Raw genomic sequence first — 23,962 nt, forward strand, 5'->3', positions numbered from 1 at the left:
GTGCTAAGTGTTTCATTGAATCAACACCACAGTCCCATTTCACAGATTGGGACCCTACTGTGTTTTCTCTGAAGCACTTATTGCCTGACACTATATTACACAGGGCATGCTGTCCCCATAGGATTAGAAGCTCCTTGAGGGCAGAAATGTTATTGGTTGGTGCATCCCAGTATTCTTACTTCCTAAACAGTATCTGCCCCATTGTAAAGGCTCAGTAAATGTTTTGGGAAGGAATGAATATGAAAATTGAGTCCCAGAGAGGTTCCGCAATGGTCCAAGGCAGAGATGATCATTCATCCCCTTGTGAGGTTTTTCTGAGGGCTAGTGGAACAATGTAAACAGAAAGTGTTTAGCATGGAGCCTGGCACATAGTAAGCACTCCGTGAATGTTAGCTGTCAGTCTTGTATGCAAGATCTTAGTTGGATGACTCTCTTGCCCGGGCTCATGAATCTTAGAGCCCTCCCTGAAGGACATAGGTCACGGAGCCAATTCTCTGGCCACCGTCAGAGTAAAAGCATACAATTCTTGGGAGAGAATGAATGGGCCCAAAGAAAACAATTAGCTCGTATGCTTATGGGTTTGGGGGATGCAACAGCCAGTCTTCCATGCACAAACGGCCCTCTTCTAACCGTCCCTGAGCCCGTCGGATCATGGCCAACCTTACCCAGTCCTTCCCAGTTCCCTGACCCACTCACTCCCACCCTCATCCTCAAAAGCATCTTCTGGCCCTGGTGCCCCGCCCACTAGGAGAAGTCAGTGGGTACCCAAGTCCCCATCAGGGAGTGGTGCTTGGAAGCCCTATGGAAGCTCAGTGAATCCCAGGAGGGGCACACAGCCTCAACTGCCTCCCACCCCAGCGATGCTCAAAGCAATCAGCCAGGTGAATTGGAGGGAGAACCTGGTCACAAGAGCGGTCACTGTCGACGTGGGAAAGCACGAGGCAGTTAAAAGCCTGTTTCTTTTTCTCTTGTGTATATTGATCTGCTCAGCTTTGTGCCAGGTTGTTTGCTGGCGATTAATTCAGAGTCAGCACCACGGCTTGCATTTAACATCGCTTTCCTGAATACGCAGGGGCCTCCCGTTCAAAGCCATAAAGAGGCCGTGACTGCTTCGCTCAACTACCCAGGCTGTGCTGTGATTTAATACCTTATATTTGGGCTAGAGTTAAGTGCGGGACCTGGACTCCCTGTTCTGTCATATTGCTAAGTGAGGGCCATGATGATTAAAAACAAATCTAATGTCCTTTCCAGTTCCTTGATCCTGGAAAACAGGAAATAATGTTGTTTGTGTAGAGATGACATGTAGTCAGTCAGGTCTTTCTTCAGACCACATGAAAACCGTATGCTCTTTTTGGACCTGGCTCTTGTTTTGACTTTGCCGTCAGCTAGCTGTGGGATTCTGGCCCTCACATTCTATCTCTGAAGCTGTCATTTCCTCATATTTTCAATGGGGGGTTGGGCCAGATGATGATAACTAACTAGTATCTTTATGGTACTTTATAGTTTCTATAACACTTAAATCCACATTGACTCAGTTTGCCGTTTATAACTTTACGGTCTTGGTCTCTGTCTCAGTTTCTTCATCTGTAAAATGGGGATAATATTAGTACCTTCCTGAGAGGGTTGTTGTGAAGGTTAAATGAGTTTACACATAGGTAAAGCGGCACCTGGCAGATGTCCACTCTTAGCCTCAGCACCATCAGCACCATGGTTATTGCCTCATTTGGGCCTCAGAACAGCCCTTAAGGTAAGGATTTACTTTTCCCTTCTTATAGATAGTTAAGCACTTACTCCTAAACTGGCAGAGGAAGGATTCACCTGCAGCCTCTCCAATTTCAAATGTTTGTTCCACACCAACACAGAGACAGTTGTCAAAGGCTCATCAGCGCTGACACTCCATGGCTCTGTCAGTGTTCCAAAGACAAGACCCGTGTAACTGGGGCTCTGCCGACCATCAGACATGCTGGGCAGGTTTTTCCCTCCTGTTTCTTCTGTGAGGCTTTCCTTGGAGGCTAAGCACCTAGGGAAACTGAAAAAACCATCTGTCAAGTTGCCCTCTCCCCACAGAAGGGCAGCAGGAGTAGGCACTCCACAGAGAGAGAGCCTTCCCTTCTATGCTGCCTCTTTTGCCAGGAGGCTGATGTCCACTCCAGCCCCTGGACAGGACCCCGGTGACCACACCCTCCTCTACCTCCCCCCTCCTCACCTGGACACTTACCATTTCCAGCTTCTCACCACCACCTGCTTCTTCTCACCACCACCTGCTTCCTTTCAGGCAAGAAAGTACCAAAGGTGGACAATTAAGTCATTTAAAACCATCTTCACGGTAGATTTTTACTGAACAAAAAGGCAGTATTTATGTCACTTAGACATTTCTGAGAAGACCTAGCTGTTCTTTTAGAATATCACTCCAGCGCCAATGAAAAATATAATCCAGCCTTAGTAATAAATTTTTAAAACATACACACAGAAGTTATCAGCCTGCAAAACAATGTTTCCCAGGCCTTCCCACACGTCTCAGTATTTTAACAACGTCCCATCTGTTGATGTCAGTCTGAAGAAGCAGGCCTGTACTCTCCAATTTTATTAAAATCCTTTCTGGCTAGTAACCTGATTTCTACTAGGCTGGCCTACTTACTTCCAGGCCCTGGGCCTGTGGGCCTGTGCCAGTTTGCATGGCTGACAGAAATGGGAACAGTTAATCAAAAATCTGTTTCGCTTGTGCTTAATAAGAAATGTTTCCTCTTGCTCTTGTTACTAATTGCTGAAGATGTCTGTGTTTGGATGAAAACTTTGTCCCCTGCCATCTGGATGCCATTGATATGTCTCAGCTCTGTCGTGAGCCAGGTGAGATCAGTGGTTTCCATGTCAACAGATGACAGCGTCATATGTTGAAATGTGCGATTGCAGTGCAGTGAAAGAGCCGGCCTTGGGAGAGAGGCAGCTCTGGTTTCACACCAAAATATCTTCACTGATTTTCAGACACTGTTTGGAAGTGACTTCAGTTTTATGCCAATTACATTTACAGGTAAAATTGCAGTGTAAATGTTTTTTGCCATTTGGGAAAGGAAACAATGGACTTGTTAATACCTAGAGTTCTATTCGGTGGGAAAGACATTTCCTCAGAGAGGCCTTGTGAAATCTCCAGCTGAAGCGAAAGAAGTCACACAGAGAAAGACAAATACTGTAGATCACTTATGTGTGGAATCTAAAAAGCACACCAAACTAGTAACTATACCAAAAAGAAGTAGACTCACAGGTAAAGAGAGCAAATTAGTGGTTACCAGGGGGGAGCAGGGAGGGACAACATAGGGGTTGGGGGAGTGGGAGAAGCAAACCACTGGGTGTAAGATAGGCTCAAGGATGTATAGGACAACACGGGGAATGTAGCCAATATTTTGTAATAACTGTAAACGGAAAGTAACCTTTAAAAATGGTATACACATTTTAAATAAATAAATAAAATCTCTAGCTGATAGGAAATCTGTTTACTCTGTGAACCCCAGAAATGTACCACGTACACGAAATAGAAATCCCACGTAGAGCATGGAAGTCTGCATCCACGGGCAGCAGTGCTACATATTTTATCTATTCGAAGTGTGCCCCAGGCCTCCAGGTCTTGGTAATGTAGCCTATCTAAATATAGCATCAGCAACAACAGTGGATAGGCAGTCCTGACATAATTAAGAAAGAGACAGGAACCACCCCTCAACTTCGGGCTCCAGGCTACTGTGTCCAATACAGGATTAATAAGAGATGAATTTTAATAATCCTTTCTAAGAGTTCACGATTTCATTAAGGAAAAAGATCGTTGCAGAATCATTTCCTTATAAGGTAGACTATATCGACAGACATAACAAAACATGTTATGTGAACCTAGGGAAATTTACCTGATAGCAGTCTGTTTTATTTACTTTTCCTTAGATCAAGAATGCTGCGGCCAATGTCCTTCGGGAAACGTGGCTAATCTATAAACACACAAAGCTGCTAAAGAAGATTGACCACGCCAAAGTCAGGAAACACCAGAGGAAATTCCTCCAAGCAATCCACCAGTGAGTAGGCCGGGGCAGCTCAGCCACCAGAGGACCAGATTAGAAGTGGTGGGTTCCCCAGAGCTCCATCAGTGTCTTCTCATATACTTAGAGGAGCAGGAGAAATCCATTCTTTTCCACTCAGCAACCACTGGGGGTGGTGAACTGGACGCAGATCAGTCTGTTTATCCACTTATTGCACCTGCCACTGCCAGACATTGGACAGACTGCTATGGAAGGTAAAAATTAGGTAGGAGCCTCAGGGGGCTCGCATAGTCCACACACACACACGCACGCGTGCACACACACACACCCCCCACATTACAACTGGAAGCAGAACAAATTGTGGTCAGTGCTTTCTGTAAGCTAAGTATTTAAAAAGTATAGTGGATTTTTAAAAGCAGAGGAGGAAAACATTTATTCTGACCTGGAGGCTTGGGGAAATGCTGAAAGGCTGAGAGTAGGGCACTTAAGGTGGAAGGCACAGCCTAGATAAAGGAACAGAAGCCGAGAAATGACCTGAGAGTGGTGCGGAAACTATAATGACTGAAGGTAGGCACACGTGGAGGCAGGAGTTTGCTTGCTTGGGGACCTGCCAAGCCCTTGATTCTGGTCAGTTGTCACCCATGTTCGAGGTCCTGGGCTGGGTTCCAAAACCAGATGAATTGACGTGGGTGTGGAATCTGCCCGTGGGGCTGAGCCCAGCGCTTGAAGAGCATGGCTGTTACGACTCTTTCCCGCAGACTGAGGAGCGTCAAGATGGAGCAGAGGAAGCTGAGTGACCAAGCCAACACCCTGGTGGACCTTTCCAAGGTGAGTGGCAAAATCCAAAGACCCCGTAAAGGGTTCTCAGATGCTGGCATTTCAATTTATCAGGTGTGGCTGTGAAGGCCTGGCCTTGGCCAAACTGGACAGTGCAGGACCAGGAAAGCAAAGACTGCTTCCTCCTTTGTTAAAAAATCATCTGGGTTCGAGTTCTTGACACTTGTAATCTACTAGTGCGTGTTGTTGACTTTTAAAACCTAGCGTGTGTTTCTTAAATTCAGTCACTCAGGTCAGTCTTTGCTGGGATTTAATTAGCTGACCTACTACATCTTGTCGGTGTGTTGCTTGATTAGCTGTACACTGAGTTTGCACAGGGTGAAGCACGCTGACGAGACCAAATGGTGATATTGGTGATGCTACTGCCTGGGTCACACCTAGGAGGATCCTTCCGGTTTGCCGTTATAATTGCAAACTCATTTTCTTGCATCCTGCAGTCCTTACAACTCAGCTTTTCTGGCCCCAGTTTGGTGGTGGTGAGGGGTGCATTTCTTTATTTCTCATGAAGATGCCAAAAACGAGAGCCCTCCTTTGAGAGACCTACTGTCATTCTGCGTTTCTGGCCCTGAACTGCTGTTAATACTATAAAGGAACTCTCTCCTTTTGCAAATCTCTGGAGTGAAGGAATCGGAGGCTGCACCACTGGCAGAGCTGAGTGTAGGCGCCAATGAAGAAAGGGTCTCCCCTCCTCAGCCCCTCCTCCTCATTGCCTCTTTTTTTTTTTTATTTTTTTTTAATTTTTGGCTGCATTGGGTCTTCGTTGCTGAGTGCAGGCTTTCTCTAGTTGCGGCGACCAGGGGCTACTCTTCGTTGCGGTGCGTGGGCTTCTCATTGCAGTGGCTTCTCTTGTTGCGGAGCACGGGCTCTAGGTGCGCGGGCTCAGTAGTTGTGGCTCACGGGCTGTAGGTCCCAGGCTCAGTAGTTGTGGCGCATGGGCTTAGTTCCGCGGCATGTGGGATCTTCCCGGATCAGGGCTCGAACCCGTGTCCCCTGCACTGGCAGGCGGATTCTTAACCAGTGCGCCACCAGGGAAGCCCCCTCATTGCCTCTTGATAGAAATTGTACATCAAATGTATAGCCCAGGGCCAGGCTGGCAGAACATTCCAGCAGATGTCGATTATCATCATGGAACACATTCCCTGGGTAAGCAAGAGAAACTCCCTCAGGCCAATTAATCCCCCTTTGAAAAGATGGTGCAATCAGAGACATTGCCAGTTCTTGGGCCACGTGCAGGCGCCTTGTTCAATGAAGGGATCAGGCCAAAGAAAGGGCCTCCTAAGCTTGGGAGGACTTCAGTCAGGGAATGTGCGGCTGGCACAGGTGGGGAGAAGCCCACAGGCTGTGTGCTTTGGAGGGGGCGCTGTGGTGGAGTGCAGGGCTCCTGAGAGCCAGGAGGAGGCAAGGATGTGGATGGAATGCCCAAGTGCAGAAGGGAGCCCCCCATGGTCTTGGGTGCACTGCTTAAAACTCTTGGGTTCCAGTATCAGAGACCCATTGGAAGTAGGTTTTAAAATGTAGGTGTTTATTATAAGGATACAAGGAAGTCTCATTCCAGGCAGAACCTCAAGGCAGGCATGTGGTCAGACTTCAGGAAGGAACTACCTAGAAGTGCGCCTCACCCTGAAAGGTATCCGCTCACCCTCTCTTCTCTCTCCTGTTCAAGTGCCTGCTTCTCTCTCTCCCTCGCCTTCATCTCCTGACAACTTTCTATGCCCCCTGTCTCCATGGCAGACCGTGGCAGGCCCCTATCCAGAGAGTACATGTTCTAGTTCTAGCCACAGGCAAAGACCGATTGGCTATCCTCCTATTGGTCTTAATTCTAAATTCTCAGAAGGGATGAGATGACTGGCTAGTTTGGGTCACGTGTCCACCCTTGGGCCAATCAGCTGAGGCCAGCAGGGGGGTCGGGTAGGGCAAACATGGCTGGGGACCCACACTGGGAGGTGCAGGAATGGCCCAACAAGCCCCAAGATATTTCTTTTACAGGTAGCCATGTTTCTGCCTCCCCTCTCACTGGCAGGACAGGCTGTGGCTGGTGTTCTCCTGGGAATAGCGGGCACACTGGACTTTCAAGCCTGCGTTTCTTCAGTGCCAGCCACCGCTTCTCACAGAGACAGGGCCCCGTGCAGAGCAGACTGGGTGAAGCAAAAAACTCAGTGAACTGGAAAGAGGCTCACGTGAATTGGGTGGGGGAACGAAACCATCAATAACCTGGGAGCAAGTTACCTGGAAAGAAAGGGTGTGGAGGAGAGGGTGAAGGGAAAGCATCTGCAGGGCTACTGGGAGTGGTGTGGGACCTGCAGGGAGGGTGAACTCTGACATCCATCCCGTGTTTCATCTTTCCTCCCAGGAGACTCAGCCAAGGTCCTGGCAGCAGCCTAGCGTCTTTCACGCTGGTCCACGTTCCCCCTGGTATCCTGTCACCAAAAGCAACAGAACACGGGAGACAGTAATAACAGTGTTCTCTCCCTTTTCTTTCTGTGCTTCATCCTCCCAGCTCACCACCTTCCACCCCTGTCCTTTGGTCCTTTCTAGATTAAGAAAAGGGCGTGTGGCCTCCAGATAACACTTGCTGTATTGAAGAGCTCGCTCGTAGGGTGGCAGAGATGGGGTGGGGGAACGCTGGGAGGCTTTGTATGCTAGCTTCAGTGTCTTCCATTGAAGTGTAAAAATCATTCCCCACATCTGAGGCTCCACTGATCACATAAGATGGTATCTGTGAAAATGCTTTGTGAACTATAACAGTTTTGCATGTGGTAGTTCTGATTAGGAATATAGATGAGGAAACCAAGGTCCAAAGAGACCATCCCAAGATCGGGCTGTTGGAGAGCTGCAGGGCTGGGGCTGAGACCCAGGGGCCCGGATTCAGTCCAGAGCTCGTTAGGGTGCCCCTGCGGTCAAATAGATTTGTGGTGTTGTACATTCTGGGAAGAACATGCACCCTGAAGAGGTTCTGTGAATGTTAATTAATGAAGGAAGCACTCTCGCTTCTAAAGTCACGCTCTCCTCCGAGGCGGCCACAGAAGAGTCCTGCCCTTTGCAAAGCAGAGCTGCCTCGCTCCACCTCTGTGACGGCTCCCTCTGGGGCTGCAGCCAATTTCCTGGTGGGAAGGTATCCCTACATTTTCAATCCCCCTTCTCCCATCTCCTTTCTGGCTTCTCATTTTTTGCCACCTTCCTTTACTTTTTTTTTTTCGTTCACCTCATTCCCTACTACCTTGGCCCCCGCGAGCACCAATGGTTTCTGCATCTTCCTGGAGTAACTTGAAATTTCAGGTAAAATAGGACAGGGTGTCACTGGCAGATGACCAGAAGCCCCTAGAGCCACAGTGCCTGCAGGTGGGGTTTGGGAGGGTACTAAGCAACCGCCAACCTGGCCCACAGGAACACCCGAGAGCATGAAGTCTCCCAAGAGCCTTGCTCCCAAGTCTGATGTCCCTTGTTAGTTTGCAGGGAGACATGTGACTGTCACCTAGATAAGGGCTCTACAGACCAACCCGGGAAGCCAAATTATAACCAGAAAGTTTCCTGGTAAGAGGATAGTCAGAACCATGGTGGTACGGTTGGAACAAAAGTGGTTTCATTTCAATTAAATGAACTGAATTTGAGGGATGGGTAGACGTAGGGTGGGCAGGACTTTGTACCGGTGAGATATGGGGCCTGAGGGAGAGGATGACGCCCGGGTTTCAGGTGGGGACAGCCTGAATGAATGGCCTCTCATGGAGCCAGGGAACAGAGAGCAGATGTAGGACCGAAAATGGTGCACTTGTCACAAGCTGCCTTTGTTCAGTGCTGCTCTGACCTGGTTTTATAACTTAACTCTCAGAAGACAAGTTTATTTTATTACATTAAAGTTTTATTTTATTGGCAGTTCCCTGGAGGTACCGCATTTTTGCTCCCCTGCTCTCACGACCTTGTTCAATGTTCATTCACAAAAGCTTACGGAACACCTGCTCTCCAGAGGCAGGCCCTGGGCTGGGCCCCCTCGGGAGTCTTCTCTCCTTTCCTTCAGCCACTCAGGTCTCGGTGGGAAATGCTGAGAAACTCTCTAGGTATATGGAAATAATTTGTGGCGCAAAAGGTCTTTTCCCATCAGTTAAACTCCTACATTGGCCAAAGGATGGAAGGGACGGTGATTTTCCCCTGTGCCAGCACTTTATTCATTCATTAGTTCTACCAACGTCTTTTAGTGCCGACCACGTGGGACAGACCCCCTTGCTAGGCATGTTTATGTACACTTGTCCATCAAAAAATGTTAGTTGAGCATCCCCTGGGTGCCAGATGCTGTTTTAAGCCCTTGGGACACATCCGTGAACACAACAGGCGAAAGTCCCCGCCCTGGAGGGGAGAAAACAGACAATAATAAACAGAAGAAATAGCAAATTAGTTAGTTTATTAGAAGGTGGCATGAAGAAAAGAAAAGAGTTGAGCAGGGTTAGCGGGATCAGGGGTAGGGGTGGGACCAAAGTGCCATGTTAACAAGGGCAGTGGGGGGAGATGATTTTTAAGGGGAGGCTGAGAGGAGGTGAGGCTGTCGGCCATGGGATGTGTGGGGAGTGAGCAGTGGTGACAGGGCGGGTCCCTGGGACACTGGGAGATGGCACCGAGAGCAGGAGGTTTACTGGGGACACCATCAGGACAGCACCTGCTGGGGAGCGAGGGAAGCAGGATGGGGCAGAGGGAGAGTCTGCACTGTGATACGATTGACTGACAAAGGCCTCGACCAACCCACGGGAGTTCCGGAGGTGGACTGGCCCTTCAGGGGTGTCCCAAATAGAGGCAATGTCCCTCCTCATTGACCAGGCAGGAGAGGGGCTGTAACCTCAGCGAGGCAGCTCCCTTTCACTACAGCCCAGTCCTGAGTGAGTTACGTTGTACGTTGTACATTCTGCCTGCTGTGTTGAAAGTTGGGGCGGCAGGGGGGGAGCAACAGCTCTATAACTATGTGTTGTTATTATTAACTCCTATTTCATAAGGCAACCAAGCAGAGAGGTTAAGGGGCATGAGGGAAGGCACATTATTAGTGAGTGGCAGACGTGTACTTGAACCCTGGCCTACCAATGCTAAGTCTATTGCATTGTCCGCTCCCCACCACAGAGCCGTCTCTTTCATCAGTAGGTGCCATTGCCCTATGAGCTGAGAGGTTGGACGAAGTAAGAACATGAGGACACTTCAGGGACTTGTTCTATTGAGGAAGAAAGCGCTGCCTTTCCAGTCTATATATTTTCTAATCTATTTTTATAAGTAATATACATTATTTTTGTAATCAGACAAAAACACACACACACAAAAACCCACTGTGCCATTTGAGCCTCCAAGTCTTCAAGAAAGTAAACTGTTTCTCTGTCCTTGGCCAGACCCGACACGGCCGGTGTGGAAGTTGATCCCTGGAGGAGTTGTATTTCAAGTGTAATCTGGAGGAGTATTTCATTTTTCCCATTGCAGATTCCTCTGCAATGACCTGTCGTCTCCCTGTCTCTCCAAACAGATGCAGAACGTCATGTATGACTTAATCACAGAACTCAATGATCGGAGCGAAGATCTGGAGAAACAAATCGGCAGTCTGGAGTCGAAGCTGGAGCACCTCACCGCCAGCGTCAATTCCCTGCCCCTGCTCATCGCGGACACCCTGCGCCAGCAGCAGCGGCAGTTCCTGTCTGCCCTCACGGAGGCCCGGGGCGTCAGCGTGGCAGTGGGCACCACCCACACCCCACTCTCCGACAGCCCAATCGGGGTCAGCTCCACCTCCTTCCCAACCCCGTACACGAGTTCAAGCAGTTGCTAAATAAAACTCCCCACTTCAGAAGCATTACCCATAGGTCTTAAGATGCAAATCAACTCTCTCCTGGTCGCTTTGCCATCAAGGAACATGCAGACCAGGGAACGTAAAGAAGAGAGACCGAGCTAATTAACTAACTCATGTTCATTCAGCGTGCTTGGTTTGATATGCCTTGAAACCAGAAATCTGATCTCTGTTTAGGTGCCTCTACTCGGGAGCAGCAAGAGGAGATGACAGGAAGCGACGCCTCTGGTAGGGCCCTTGCGGCACAGTTGGTGGAGAACAGACACCCACGTTCACTCTCAGGTCTTCACGTGGTGGGGGGTGGGAGCTCAGATGCACTGAAGTAGCCGGCAGTGAAGCCAGCCCGGAGGAGGGTCCCGCGGGGGGAGGGCATGGTGTCAGGCTTGGGGGATGGGTTCCTCACCCCGGGGTCCTCCAGCCCACCTGTCTGCGTTCCTTCTGTCTAAGGAAGCCCCTGGATGACAAAGTAAGGGAGAGCTGCCCACAGCTTTTGCCAAGACAGACATGCTTTCCTGCCATCCCTCGCACAGTCATAAAACAAAATTTAGACTGAAAGAAAAATAGACAAATAAAAAGCCAGACTTTCCATCCAATATTAATACCCACGTAAACCTGTGTATTTGCAAGCGTGTGCATGTACACACACACATACATATCCCACAGTCAACCCAGGTCTTTTCTGGTTTGCACCTGGCCCAAATAAAGAGGGACCTGGTACCTTACCCTGCACGCAGTAGGCACTCTCTAAATGCACATTGAGTTGGTCTGAATCGGGATGTGGGTGCTGTCAGTTCAGGTAGTTTGCCAGTGTCGGCCACGTCCTGAGCTTCACTGAAGATGCAGGTTGCTTCAAACACAAAACAGGGTGCTTTGCCCTGGGTATGCACCATGCTTGCTCTGAGATGAATGACAAGCCAAAATTGGCATTCTGGAGAGATAAGCAGCCTTCTAAAAATAACAGCTTCTGCAGAGTTTTCATCTTATATCCAAACAAGCTGTGTTCCACTGGAGCGCATGATCAGGTGTATGTGTGTGAGGAAAGGGGGGCAGGACCTGTCCATGCAAGCACACACATGCGCCAACAGGTGCGACCCCAGGACACCTGCATGAATAGAAGTATTGTCAGGGGGGTTTGCTCAGTGCTATTTATCCAGCAACGGGTTTACAGCCCCAGATGTTAGGAGCGCAAAGGGGTCAAGTGCCTCACCTGAGAGCTGGGAGAAGTGATGGTGAGTGGCCCAGCTGGTCCTTTCTACCTGACCTAAAACCACCTCAAAGTGTAAGGTTATGAGGATAAAGGGAGATTCTAGGGAACCCTGTGGGTAAGATAAGGTGACAGGGATTTGTCAGTATCCTGTTCCTGCTGTGCCACGTTAATCTTGGTGCAGAAACTATTGTAATACATCTCAAACTCCAAGGGACTCCAGAAACATCCAGAGCCAGTGTACGACAGGCATTGTGAGGAGAGGGCGTGGGGATGCGTGATATTTTCCGCACTCCATCACCTAACCATGCATAATGTTTGTGATGTGAAAACCATCATACTAATCATCACATTTCTCATTCTGAGGTCTTTGACGTCTGCTTGTGGGGACTTAAATCATACTGTAGGGAATATTTCATCTGTTTAGGGTAAAACAGAAGGGTGTCATTTGTGGATGGCTGTCCTGTGGGGTTTCACTTTGTACAGGACATCGCCACTTTTCCAAAGGCAGAGTCTAACTGTGAAGACTTTTCCTCTACAGCACTGGGCCTGGTCTTCTAAGGGCAAGGGAATCATCAGACAGCAAAAGGTAGACCACCCTAGAAAGGCCACTCTTTCAAGAAGAGCTGGTCTCTTGTTCAACCTCTTCTTATATCTCTTTTCATTGCTGTGCTCTTCCCTTGATGCCCTCATTTTTATCTTGATAACTCCTTTGAGCATTTTCCTTGGTTGCTTTGCACACCATAGATGCCACACTTGCTGCTGGCTTTAACATTTTTTTGCTTGTCCTTTTAACTATTGATTATCTGAAAGATCCCTCTCCTTTTTTATGTCCCAGCAATGGTGCTCCTGTTTTCAGTGACAGCTGAACATATAAACAGACCAATAAGCAGATGAAATAACCATGCGGTTTCTTTGTGGCGTTAGTTCATTTCACAAAGAAATGAAGTGAAGAGCGCTGACAGGTCAACCTGAACATGCCAATCCCAATCATCTAACCTACAGCCCTCAATTCTTAATTCCTGGTCACCCTTCCCATTCCCCCGTAACCCTGTGATGTGTGTGTGTGTGTGCACGTGCACACAAATAGGGATTTAATCTGAATTTCAAACAAATGGCATGCAAGATTCCACTGCTACTCCTCCTGCCAAAAAGTGTGTGTAGACTGTCATTGACCCGTCACTGTCTGTGGGTGACTCTTCTTTAACCCACCATTAATGCTATTCACTTAGGTAAATCCTGATGACCTATAACCTAGCAACACTAGCAAAGAGAGTGGTTGGAGATATTTCCAGGAGCAGTAGCCACTGGCATCCTAGAAACATATGGGCATTTGTAGCATGACTGGACCTATTGGTAGTGCAATAGCTACGTATGGTTTTTATCCTTGGCGAAAGAGTACTTACTCTTCGGGAAAAAAAAAAGTGATCAAATCTGCATGTTGATCCTGCAATGGTAAATGGGAGGCTGCTTCTCTCTGCTGGTTTTTCAGCTTTATGTGGGGAAGTTGCCCGTTCTTCTGCAAGTACAATCAACCCTTGATGACTTAGGTATTGATTAGGGTGTAGCTCACCCAGGTTTTCTTCCTACAGCCCATCTTTTGGTTAATTCCACTGAGCCTCAGCATCTTAGTCAGATGGGGAAAGGGGGCAGGTGGATTCTTGTGCCATGACTTCTTGTTCTGTAATTTCAAGTTTGGTGGTGGAGGAGGTTTAATTATCTACTCAAGAATTGGCTATATGGAAAAACTATTAATTACAGTAACCTCACTCCAGTACTGAACTGATTGAGTTCTGCCCACTCCTGGAAGGATGACCCAGTGGCAGAGCCCCTACTATAATCCTTCTGATAACTCAGTGTCAGGTAAAAGTACTCTAATATTCCCTAAAATATCTAGACACTTGAATTAAAAATACAGAGCCACCCCCTCATCGCTTAAGCCATATTATAGCTTCATGTACTGTAAAGTCAGGGATGTACTGTGATACTTTAAGACCACTAATCTCAGTGGAATTTCAGGACATAGCATCAGTTGGTAAATTATAGCAGACTAGGGAGTCACTCCTCCTTAGATTGAAGTCCAAATAAAAATCTGCATCTTTGGATCAAAGACCACATATGTGTGATCACCATCAATAAATTTATCATGAAGTGTCTATGAACTGCTCTTGCCATCTTCATAATATGTAACTTCATGACATCATATCTCTAGAAATGCTTAATGCAATGCAAAAGAATAAGAGTGGTAAGGCCCTGCATCACCACTAACCTCTGACCTCAGCAAGTACCAGTGGTGTAACAACAATCTCATAACTGAAGAGGTATAGAAAAATGTGTGTGCAAGTAATTTCCAAAGTGCTGAGCAAGTGCAAACTGTTGTTATTTATTAAAGGCCAAGAAGAAACAGCATTGAAGAAACAATGATTTTAATATATAATATTTGAGGCTTTCCCCCTTAGATTTTTGATAATTTCTTGTGAATAAGTAATGATGGAAGAGAAGAAAACTAGAGATGCAGAATCAGAATAAATAAAACTCTAACACTGGATCCACATCTTTGGCCAATGAATATAACCACCTCATACCTCAATTTCTCTATGCTTAAAATGAAGGTAACAGTTAATATTCCTAAGTACAAAGTATTCAATAGATTTTAAAATGAAATCACTATTGCCAACAACAGCAGCCCAAACTGACTCTGGCAAGTCCACACTTTGATGTTGCCTCTGAATGTAGTCAATAGTTACCAAAAAGTAATTCTTACATATCAACCTATGTGAAATTAGCAGGGAGAAGTATGGGATTAGCACATAGTCCCAGGACCTCTCTCCTTCAGAGCATACCTCAACAAACAGTGCACCCCAAATTAAGAACCAGTGTTTCATCCCAGAACCCATGGTGTTGCTACCATCACAGTACCGCAACTGAGACACTATGAAGTCATTGCACTACCAGTAGGTTACTGCTCTTTTAAAGTTACTGCTTTTAAATTCTAAAGTACGTCCCAGTTCTACACAATCATCCTACTTCCCTGGATGTTGCTTAGAAGCAGATGAAGGCTCCATCAGTGGCCATTTGGCTGCCCCTATTGACTCTGCGGCATTCGGTTTCAGTACCTTAGACAGCTATCTGGTGGCTTCCTGGTAGGCGGGAACAGCCCCTTCCCTTCCCTGCAGCCAGTCAGCTTAATGACGCCCTGGACAGTATCCCTTCCTTCTCTACTGCCGCCAAAGTAAACACTGTGGGAACGGGATCATTGATACCACTAAGAAAGGAATGTTACAGGGATAGCAATATTAACTGTCTGCCTCTGGCAGTAGAATATAGGTGAGCGCTCTTCATCCTGAAAGCTTGTGCCAGGCTATGTGAATAGTAAACAGTAAACTCCTGTCAGACAAGTAATATGTAGATTTTTACTAAAATAGACCGAAGCTTATTAAAAGTACTCAGTGCAATGGTATATAAATACATACAGATAGAGAAAAAAAATAACTGTGATCTTTTTTTCTTACACCATTACTGGAAATGCCCAAACATGAACTGGAGTTCCCTCTGAACAAAACCATTATCAAATCATCAACGTATGACCTCCAAATCTAGGTGCCAAGTGCCCTGCCACAGTTGTTTACACACCTGAGAAACGTGTTCTGGAAGCTGTACTCTTGGGCCTGGACCATGTGTTGAAACAAACAAAAGAGACGTTGTGACCAACCAAGCTGATGGAGGAAAAGCACAAAATTCAACACCAACCTATAGTTCGGATCCCAAAGAGATGCTGAATTTATAGCCAAAAAAAAAAAATTATATATATATATATATATATATATATATATATATATATATATATAGACAAAGCAAATATCAATCTGATCAGAACGGCCAACATCCAAGTTCACAGAAGAAGGACAGGGAATAAACAACATTCTCTAGCTGTGTCATATAGTCTCAGTCTTTGAATCTCAACCAGGACTGATCCACCTTCATCAGACACACTTTTTAATGGCGCAACAACTCAATGCTGGTCCCAGACTCTCCATTCTGCACTGACCAGAAGAGAACAACAAAAGAGAGCAACAGATGTTAATGGAGGAAACATTTTCATGGTGAACTCAGAAACTGATGTGTTTATATTCAGAATCAGATGAGCTTCAATATGAATTTGCATCTTGCCTCTGTACTGCTTGCTATTTTTTAATGATAGGAGAAAGTATAACAGTTTATTTTAAATATGAAATATATTGCTATATTATAAAATATATTGTAACTTTCAACTAACATTTTGTATCAAACTAGTCTTTAGCAGGTCCGGTGTCAGCCTGCTCTCCCAACGACTGTTTCTGAGTACACATCACTGTTAGTGATTCCCTGACACCCAGACCAAGGGTCCTCAGCCTACAGAACTGCCATATTCTAATTCTCTGAGACGTGACTATTAGACACAAAAGAACATTGTTCCCAGCTTAGATGACTAATTCTACCCTAAATTCTTTCAAGCCATTTCAGAAGAGATTTTAAAAGCCATCACTCCTTTAGTAGCTGTGCAAAGCCAGTTTAATAAAAGTGCAGGCTCTTTCTATATAAATGCAAAGAACCTCTTCCATAAATGACATGTCTCAAACACAGTCAACTGGTGTTTCCTTTGGCAATTTCAGAATGGGGCATAAGGAAGAGTCTTGTTCTCCTGTGACACAAGAGACTCAAAATTCTAGGCATTATAAGTTTCTCTGTGTCAGAGTATAACTGGGATTGGAATTCCATTTACCCAGGGCCCAATGAGAGGCTGGTGTGCAGGCGTGCTTTCCTGAGTCAGCAGTGCCCTAGAGGGTGCGGGGTTTGCACATGTTTATCCACAACACTGAGCACAGCTCCTGAGGGACTGAGGGGAAGAGGCGGGACACGCAGAGAGCTGGGCTTCCTTTTCTGCTAGTTTACTCCAGCTGGGAGGAAGGAAGAGTTTCAATCAAGATATTTTCCTTTACTGGCAAAATTGTGGCAAATTCTCTACTTTGGCAACTATGACATCCATGCCCCACCTTCTCTGAGACACACGTGTAGAATTTCTCACTTCCCTCCTTTGACTGACCAAAGGACTATTTGTAGATGAAAACAGGATGTGTTTGGTTATAGAACAGAGGTTTCCTAGAATCAGTGGGCCTCCTCCCAACGAGGACCCTCATTTGTTACCATCACTCCGTATAGTGTTGCACAGGTGCAAACCAAGTAGCATCAGGGTAGATTCAACTGAGTATGCGCATCTCTTCCCTTCACAATCTCTGACGACTCACCCAGATATACTGATAGTGCAAAACGGCAGGTTTTCTCCTGGGAAAAAGGCTGGAACCCTCTCACACTTCCATTCATTTGAGCTTAAATATAGGTAAGGCTGGGGCTTCAATGGTATTAGTCATGCCATTCGAAAGAGAAATATCTAAATGCCCAGTTTCAATCTGTCTGTGTAGCTGAGACCTAACTTGGACACACATTTTATTCTTATTGAGCTGAGTTCTCTCAGTTCTCTCTCTCTCTGTACTGCTCCCCATAACATGTTAGGCAGAGCTTCATTAAAGCCATCAGAACACCAGGGCACCAGTTTTTAGCAAGTTACTCACTCACTGGGTGATGGAAATGAGTTTTTCTCAATTTTATAATTGACTGATTGAATGGACTGGTGGTAATTGATTTATCTCGTAATACTTTTCTGCTACTAAATAGAACTGGCTCTTTTGGCTTTTCCTTCTAGCCTTTCTCAGACTAAGACTTGTACATTTATAGAGAGTGTTCTGATTTTCTACTCAAAGTTATTATTCGATCTAGAGTCAAGGAAACCAATACAAATTCCTGATTTTGGGAAAACAGACCTTTGGACAGTAATTCAGGTATATAGCTCTATGCTAACTCTTGCTAGTCAAAGCATGGTCCAAGGACTGGCAACATTACCGTCACCTGGGAACTTGTTAGAAATGCAGAATATCAGGCCCCACACCAGACCTACTTAATCACATTGGGCATTTTAACAAGGTCCCCAGGTGATCTGTATACATATTAAATGTTGAGAATCACTGGCCAACAAAATTAATAATCAGAAGATCAAGCCATTTCTTCCTTGACCCTCATCTACAGAATTATTTGAGGAAGTAAAGGTCCTCTATGATCATAATGATAAAAACAAATGTATCTTAAAATTCCCCTTGAGGTCATATAGCTTGGGTGGTGTACACAAAGAAGCAGTCTCTTCCCAGTCTAATTTTAAAAGTACTCACTTCATTGCCTTGAGCCACGTCAAAGCACCTTTTCAAGGTTTTCATTTTAGTGTACGCTGGCAGGGCCATCAGAATATCAGGTGGCTCCTCAGGGCAGGTCCCCTGGAAGGCCACCTGGCTTTCTGCTCAGCATAGTACAGAAATAGCTGCATCTGTGTTCCTTCCTTGAGAAACTCACCATCCCACCAGTGGGAACCCTCCTCCCTACAGGAAACTAGCAAGAGAAGTTAGTTTAACCATCTAGAAACATTCCTAATCTCTTTTAAAACCAAGCCTCTTATTCGTTACGCCAACCAGACACTCCGAAGTAAGCAAGGAAAGATGTGAATTGTGATATTGGCGCCATAAATCGATATGTACCCAGAAACAGTTATGTTCTGAATTAATGGCTTTAACCTGTTCATTGTAAAAAGTGCCTTGGACTTCAATCTAAAGAGGTCAGTATAAATATATATGTGTGTGTGTGACATATGTAGGCAAATATTTACATATTTATACGTACATAGGTGCACACACATATACCCACACATTCATATATAATATATACATACATATATAAATGCTTCATTATATATCATATTGCTATTCGCAGCTCCATTTCTTTTGTCTGGTCCTATGTTTATTTGTTTAGTGAGACCTTTACATAGAGAGGTTCTATTCAGGACATCGATGTATTTTTTTGTTTGTTTTTTACTTTTTATTAAAAAGGTAAAGGATATTAAAAAAAAAAAAAAAAGTCAAGTGCCTGAAGGTTTTGAATGGAATTGTGGTCAACTTTCTCAGGTCACCAAAAAGGAAACCGAATTTGCCTTTGGGAACAATTTTTCTGTTTCAGTGACTTTGTTTTCCCTTTGCAGGAGTGCATAAGTAAGAGTGGTTGCAGTGATTCTATAATTTCATTATAATCCATTTTAAACATTTTAACAAAAGCAAACCTTTTGTTCAGTCTAGTGCCCAGTTCTCTTCACACATCAGCATCAGAAGGGCCTGGTCTTTGTGAGCTAGGCATGGTTTTGTTGGCATTGGACAGACTAAATTGCAGGGGATGGGGCTTAAATCAGCTCTAAATATTGCTTCCTTTTTAGCAGCACACACAGAAGGACAAGTAGGAAGTTCTCTCCCTGAACCAGGTGAGAACCTGTCCTAGAAGGCCGGCAGAGGGACCCCAGTGAACTTTCTAGAGCTCCTGTGCCCTGCCTTTCTACAATAATACAGTCACCTGTATCAATCAGCCTGTCTACCTTAGCCAGAGGTCTTCTCTTTCTATGGTGTGACAGCTTGTAAGGGACTCACCTCTCTGGTTAGAAGCCCCCCAGAGCCCCAGGGGGAAGTCTTCAGGTTTCCATGGCTCTGCTCATGAGCTCAAGGAGGAATTTTACTTCTTCAAACCAACTTAAATCTTCTCTCCAGTTCCCTGCCCAAGTGGCAACGCCCTCATGACAGCCAGGGCCAGGCCAGAGTGGCACCACCCAGTCATGGTGTCAATCAGAAGAGACATTGCAAAATATCAGAGGGCACCAGAAAGACAACAGGTCTCTCCAGCTGTCCTCACAGCTGCAGCCACATTTGTGGAATCGTCATTAAGAAGGCTTGGCAAATCAAGTTCCCCAAATGGAAACCCCCCTACCCTTACTTTCCTCCCCATGAATTTTTCTGTAGCTCTAGATTAAAAAAAAAAGAAAAACAAAAATGCAATTTAGGTGCTTTCAAAACACCTAAAAAACACCCCTCTTTGGGACTTTTTCTAAGTTAAAATATTTAAAAAATATATATCTAGCTATATTTCTGCTGTTCTTCCCAAAATTCCTTATGAATGAATACATACACCAACTCAATGATTACGAAATAACAATACTTCGTACTTATAGACACCCTTTCATCCAAGGACCTCAAATGTCAAATGTCAATAAGTTAGTTGTCACTCTGTGAGGTAGATGACAAACATTATTCCCATTATTCAAATGGGAAAATTGAGCTAGAGAAAACCGAGCAGTAAATGACATCTAAGTCAGGAGTTAAGCTGAAAATACAACCAAAGATTTTTCAGCACATTTTGGGGGGTGGGGGGAATGGAAACTTGGTGGCTCAAATTCTATTGCTGGCCACCTTTGGATGAGTAAGACCAAGAATGTATGTCGACCATATGCCCAGGCCCAGGCTTGGAATGTAAATGGTGGGCTGGTTTGTGGGTTTGGAGGTCTGGGTGGGAGACTGCATCTCTTTCTTCATGCAAAGTTTGAGAGTTGTGCCGTTGGGGGTAAGCTGAGTCTATGGCCTTTGCCACTTCCTCTTAAACTGAAGCTGGAGAGAAGGGGCATTTTTTAAATGTTCTGGCAAATGCTGATATAGCATGACGGCATTCAATAAAAACAAGAAGGGAACTGACACAAACACAAAACCAAAAATGCAAGCGGCTGATTTCCTTTAATTTTATCTTCTTCCTTCCCTATGTCTACAGTTGTGAAAACAGGAATTTTTAAAGGAGGAAATCTTAATTTAGATTGGAAACAGAGACCCCTGGAAAAAGTTGCCTCTTTAATCAAGGGTTACCCTGGCGTTGATGGCTGTGTCTGACTCAGGAGATTGGCCCTGCCAACAACTGTAGGCACATGAACGGCTTTAGTGCCTAACCCAGTTTTGGTTTTGGGGTTTTGTCTTATTTTTTTGCCTAACCCAGTTTTAACAACCTAGAGAGAAATGGAGAACCGTGCCCAAGGTGAGCAGCTGTTATCAATGAGGATGTATAGACACACTGTTGTGTGATAAAGCTGCTTTCAGCTATGTTCAAATAAAGGATCAGGCAGTAACACAGTACAGTCATTCCATTTACCTGAGCAAAGGTTCTCAATCTTGGCTTCACGCTGGAAGCACCTCAGAAGCTTTTGAAAACATCCAAGCCAGTGCCCCCAAGCCCCAAGATTCAAAAGGCAGAGTCTGGGGTGGTGCCTGCACATTTCCCTGAAGCCCCCCCAAGGGGTTCTAAGGGGCTCTCAGAGTTGAGGGCCGATCCAGAGCTTGCTGAAGTGAGACCCGCAGGTGCCCAGCCTGGCCAGTGCCCCCTGGGATCTCTACCCTCCCGAGTTGGCAAGGAGCCATTGGGGAGGGGGCAGGGGAGAGAAGATTTGTATAAAGACGGGGATTTGCTTGCAACTCCGTTCCTTTCATCCTGCCCTCGTTTCTTTTCAGTTCTGGACCCATGAACCTGTGTTCATTTGCATTTGGCTCTACACGTATTGGCAAACAATGCCGCCAGGTTATTGCTCACTCAGTATTTCTCTGCCGGGCTGCCGCAGCCTTCTGCTTTTGCCTGACATACAGTCTGTCTGGGGCTTAATGTCTTTCTCTGGCCTTAGCTCTGGGCGAGGATTAGCGGACGGGCCATCCCAACATTTTTCATTAGGCAAAAAAGGTTACGATTAAAAATAACATGCTGTCCTTGCTAGTAGGTGTCTCATGAAACCTAATGAAAACAGGGTAATCTGCCATGTGACACTCATGGATCCTTTCCTAACTATATTTAAACATTAAGTCAAATGGCTCCTATCCTAAAGAAGACTTGACCCGTTATTACATTATGCATACCCACGAAAGCTGGGGGAAAGGGACATTAGAACCGGAAAGTGGGCCCTGTTCTCAGAACTGGACAATTCTGCTAAATTCAGGGCCCTCTGAGTAAGACTGCCCCCTGCAGGTCAGACAGAAATACAGCAACCCAGGGAATCGGAAACCCCTCAGGCATCCGGGAAACTCATTTGTCAGTCACGTCCCTTACCTTACTCAGAGGCAATGGGGGGCAAGAGAAGTGATTGGCCCAAAATCAAACAGAGAATTTCTGCCTAATTGGGCAGAAACGGGACTGGAACGTTGCCACCCCCTGTTGAGAATGCCTTCTGTGCGGGTGTGGAAAGCTGAGGCCTGCCCAGAGTCTCGCCACGTTCTTCCTAGATTCATCCTCATCAATTTTGCAAATGTTAGATAAAAATAAAAGGCCCTGCTTCCCCCACACACATGTTCACACACACACATACACAGACACACACCACATTATCAATCCCTCACTGAAAACAAAGATATGCATATTGAGACTGGCCAAACTAATTCATCATGTATTTTATATTCCAGAGGCATTGATCATTTTCACTGTTATCTGCCTTTAGTTAAAGAATTTGGAGCTAATACTTGCAAATCTACAAGAATCCCCACTGGTTAGGAAACATTAGATTATTAAAATGATGCAATTTTATATCCAGCATTACAGTGGATTATGCTAATGGTGGTCAAGGTTATTAATCTTTATTTCAGTCACTACTGCAAATAGTACATGAACACTAGCCAAAATGAGCTTTATCTTTTATTTTTGTGGCATGAATTTGAAATTTACACTTCATTTTTTTCCGGGAACAAGTCACACTTAATAGCATCTCTTTAAAATGCAATTTTGTCCCCTAGAAAACCAAAGGTGGAAAACACAAATGCAATATGTTACTGCTGCCTATGGGCGATTTCCTCTTTACTTAGGTAAAGCTTCTTTCCAAATCTGTTCTACCTCCTACTTTCCAACACTGGGGTATCACTTAAAAGCCATCAAGTATTTCTCAAGAAAGAATACATATAGCAGTGGGGCACCCACACCCCAGTCACTCATCAAGGGATATGTCAGGTCTTCTGTAAGCTCCTGTACACCATGATTCAATTGCCCTTTCTTCTAACACCCTCCTCACCTCCCACCTCTTGGAATGAGAAGGTAGGTACATAGCTCTGCCTGAACATCAGAATTTAGAAATCCTAACAGATTTATACTTAAGGTTTCCTAGAGAATTTTTCTAAGGATGAAAATGCAATGTTTACTTGACTGAGAAATTTGGGAACCTAAGATCCGGTTTGGTTTTTGTTCAAATGAGAAAATAATCATCTAGTATTGTCTGAACATCATCAAGAGGAGCTGACATCCATTATTCATTACCTCCACGACATCCCTTCCCCCAATTCTGCAGCCCATAGTCCATGGATTTTAATTTGATGAATTTACCCTTCCCCCATCTCCACTGTGCATTTGGGTAGGAGTAATCCTACTTCCAGACCCATGGTGGACCAAGGCAGGCTAAGGCAATTAGAGGGACTCATCACCCTCATGAAGGGATGGGCACATGGCCCAAATTAAGCCAACATGAGCAAATGAATCTCAGAGCCAAGGCTTAAGCAGGAGCTACCAGGAAAAAAACAGTCTTCCCCAGGAAGGTATGGTACAGATTTTGTCAGGAACTGATGTGCCCTTTTGTTTCATGAGGGAGAGAGTGGGGTTGACAGGGGGCCAACACATGGAACATGAGGTTGAAGCCAAGACCACAGAAGGCAGAGAGGAGAGGAAGAGAGAAGTGGGGGTCTTGGTAAGTTCCTTGGAGCCACTGACTCTTCTAATTACCTGAGCCAGTAACTTTGCTTTACGATGAAGTCATTTGCAGGTGGAGTTTCAGCCACATTCAACATAAAGAGTCCTGGTGGAGAAGAACCAACCTTCTACACACATGTATGATTCCCCAGAGGAGTAACCAGAATGAGAAAGGGAAATGCTTATACGGTAATTCTGACATTTAAAACGTTTAAAACACAAAAACTAAATAGGATAACAAGAAAATTGGAAATGTCAAAAGTGACTCTAGAGTGTACCTTGACCAGCAGAGTAGAAGGGTGATGGAAGAAGGAAAGAGCCATAGAATGAGATTCTGTTCCATGAATCAAGAGACTAACACGGACAATCATTAATCAGTCAGGTGGTAGAGAGGAGTGCAGTAAAAGTGATCTAGGTATTTTTTGGAAGGAAGGTAAATATTGATAACTTCAG

At 45.4% G+C, this 23,962-nt stretch overlaps 1 protein-coding gene and 2 long non-coding RNA genes across 6 annotated transcripts in view; 1 reads left to right on the forward strand and 2 right to left on the reverse strand.

Annotated features, from left to right (window-relative positions):
* The window catches only part of KCNN3 (potassium calcium-activated channel subfamily N member 3), a 235,211-nt gene extending 219,080 nt beyond the window's left edge, over positions 1–16,131 (forward strand). For 3 of the 4 annotated variants that reach the window (XM_049697690.1, XM_033414730.2, XM_004284650.3), the window contains 3 exons: positions 3,925–4,052; positions 4,775–4,844; positions 10,342–10,665. In XM_049697690.1, the coding sequence (XP_049553647.1) occupies positions 3,925–4,052; positions 4,775–4,844; positions 10,342–10,638 (495 nt within the window). In that variant the 3' untranslated portion in view covers positions 10,639–10,665. Of the gene's footprint in view, positions 1–3,924; positions 4,053–4,774; positions 4,845–10,341; positions 10,666–10,833 lie in introns of those variants that run through there. The other variant, XM_033414729.2, reaches the window with a different exon arrangement.
* Positions 567–3,043, reverse strand: LOC125961211 (uncharacterized). Its single transcript, XR_007471599.1, has 3 exons — positions 2,639–3,043; positions 2,219–2,268; positions 567–2,029 (listed from the first exon to the last, which is right to left on the reverse strand). It is a non-coding gene; the product is annotated as an uncharacterized LOC125961211 (long non-coding RNA).
* Positions 8,688–19,524, reverse strand: LOC117198377 (uncharacterized). The gene is made up of 3 exons (XR_007471598.1): positions 19,414–19,524; positions 11,380–11,758; positions 8,688–10,395 (listed from the first exon to the last, which is right to left on the reverse strand). It is a non-coding gene; the product is annotated as an uncharacterized LOC117198377 (long non-coding RNA).
* Between the last annotated feature and the right edge of the window lie 4,438 nt (positions 19,525–23,962).

This window comes from Orcinus orca, chromosome 1 (genome assembly GCF_937001465.1).
Source record: "Orcinus orca chromosome 1, mOrcOrc1.1, whole genome shotgun sequence".
NCBI classification, from domain to species: Eukaryota; Metazoa; Chordata; class Mammalia; order Artiodactyla; family Delphinidae; genus Orcinus; species Orcinus orca.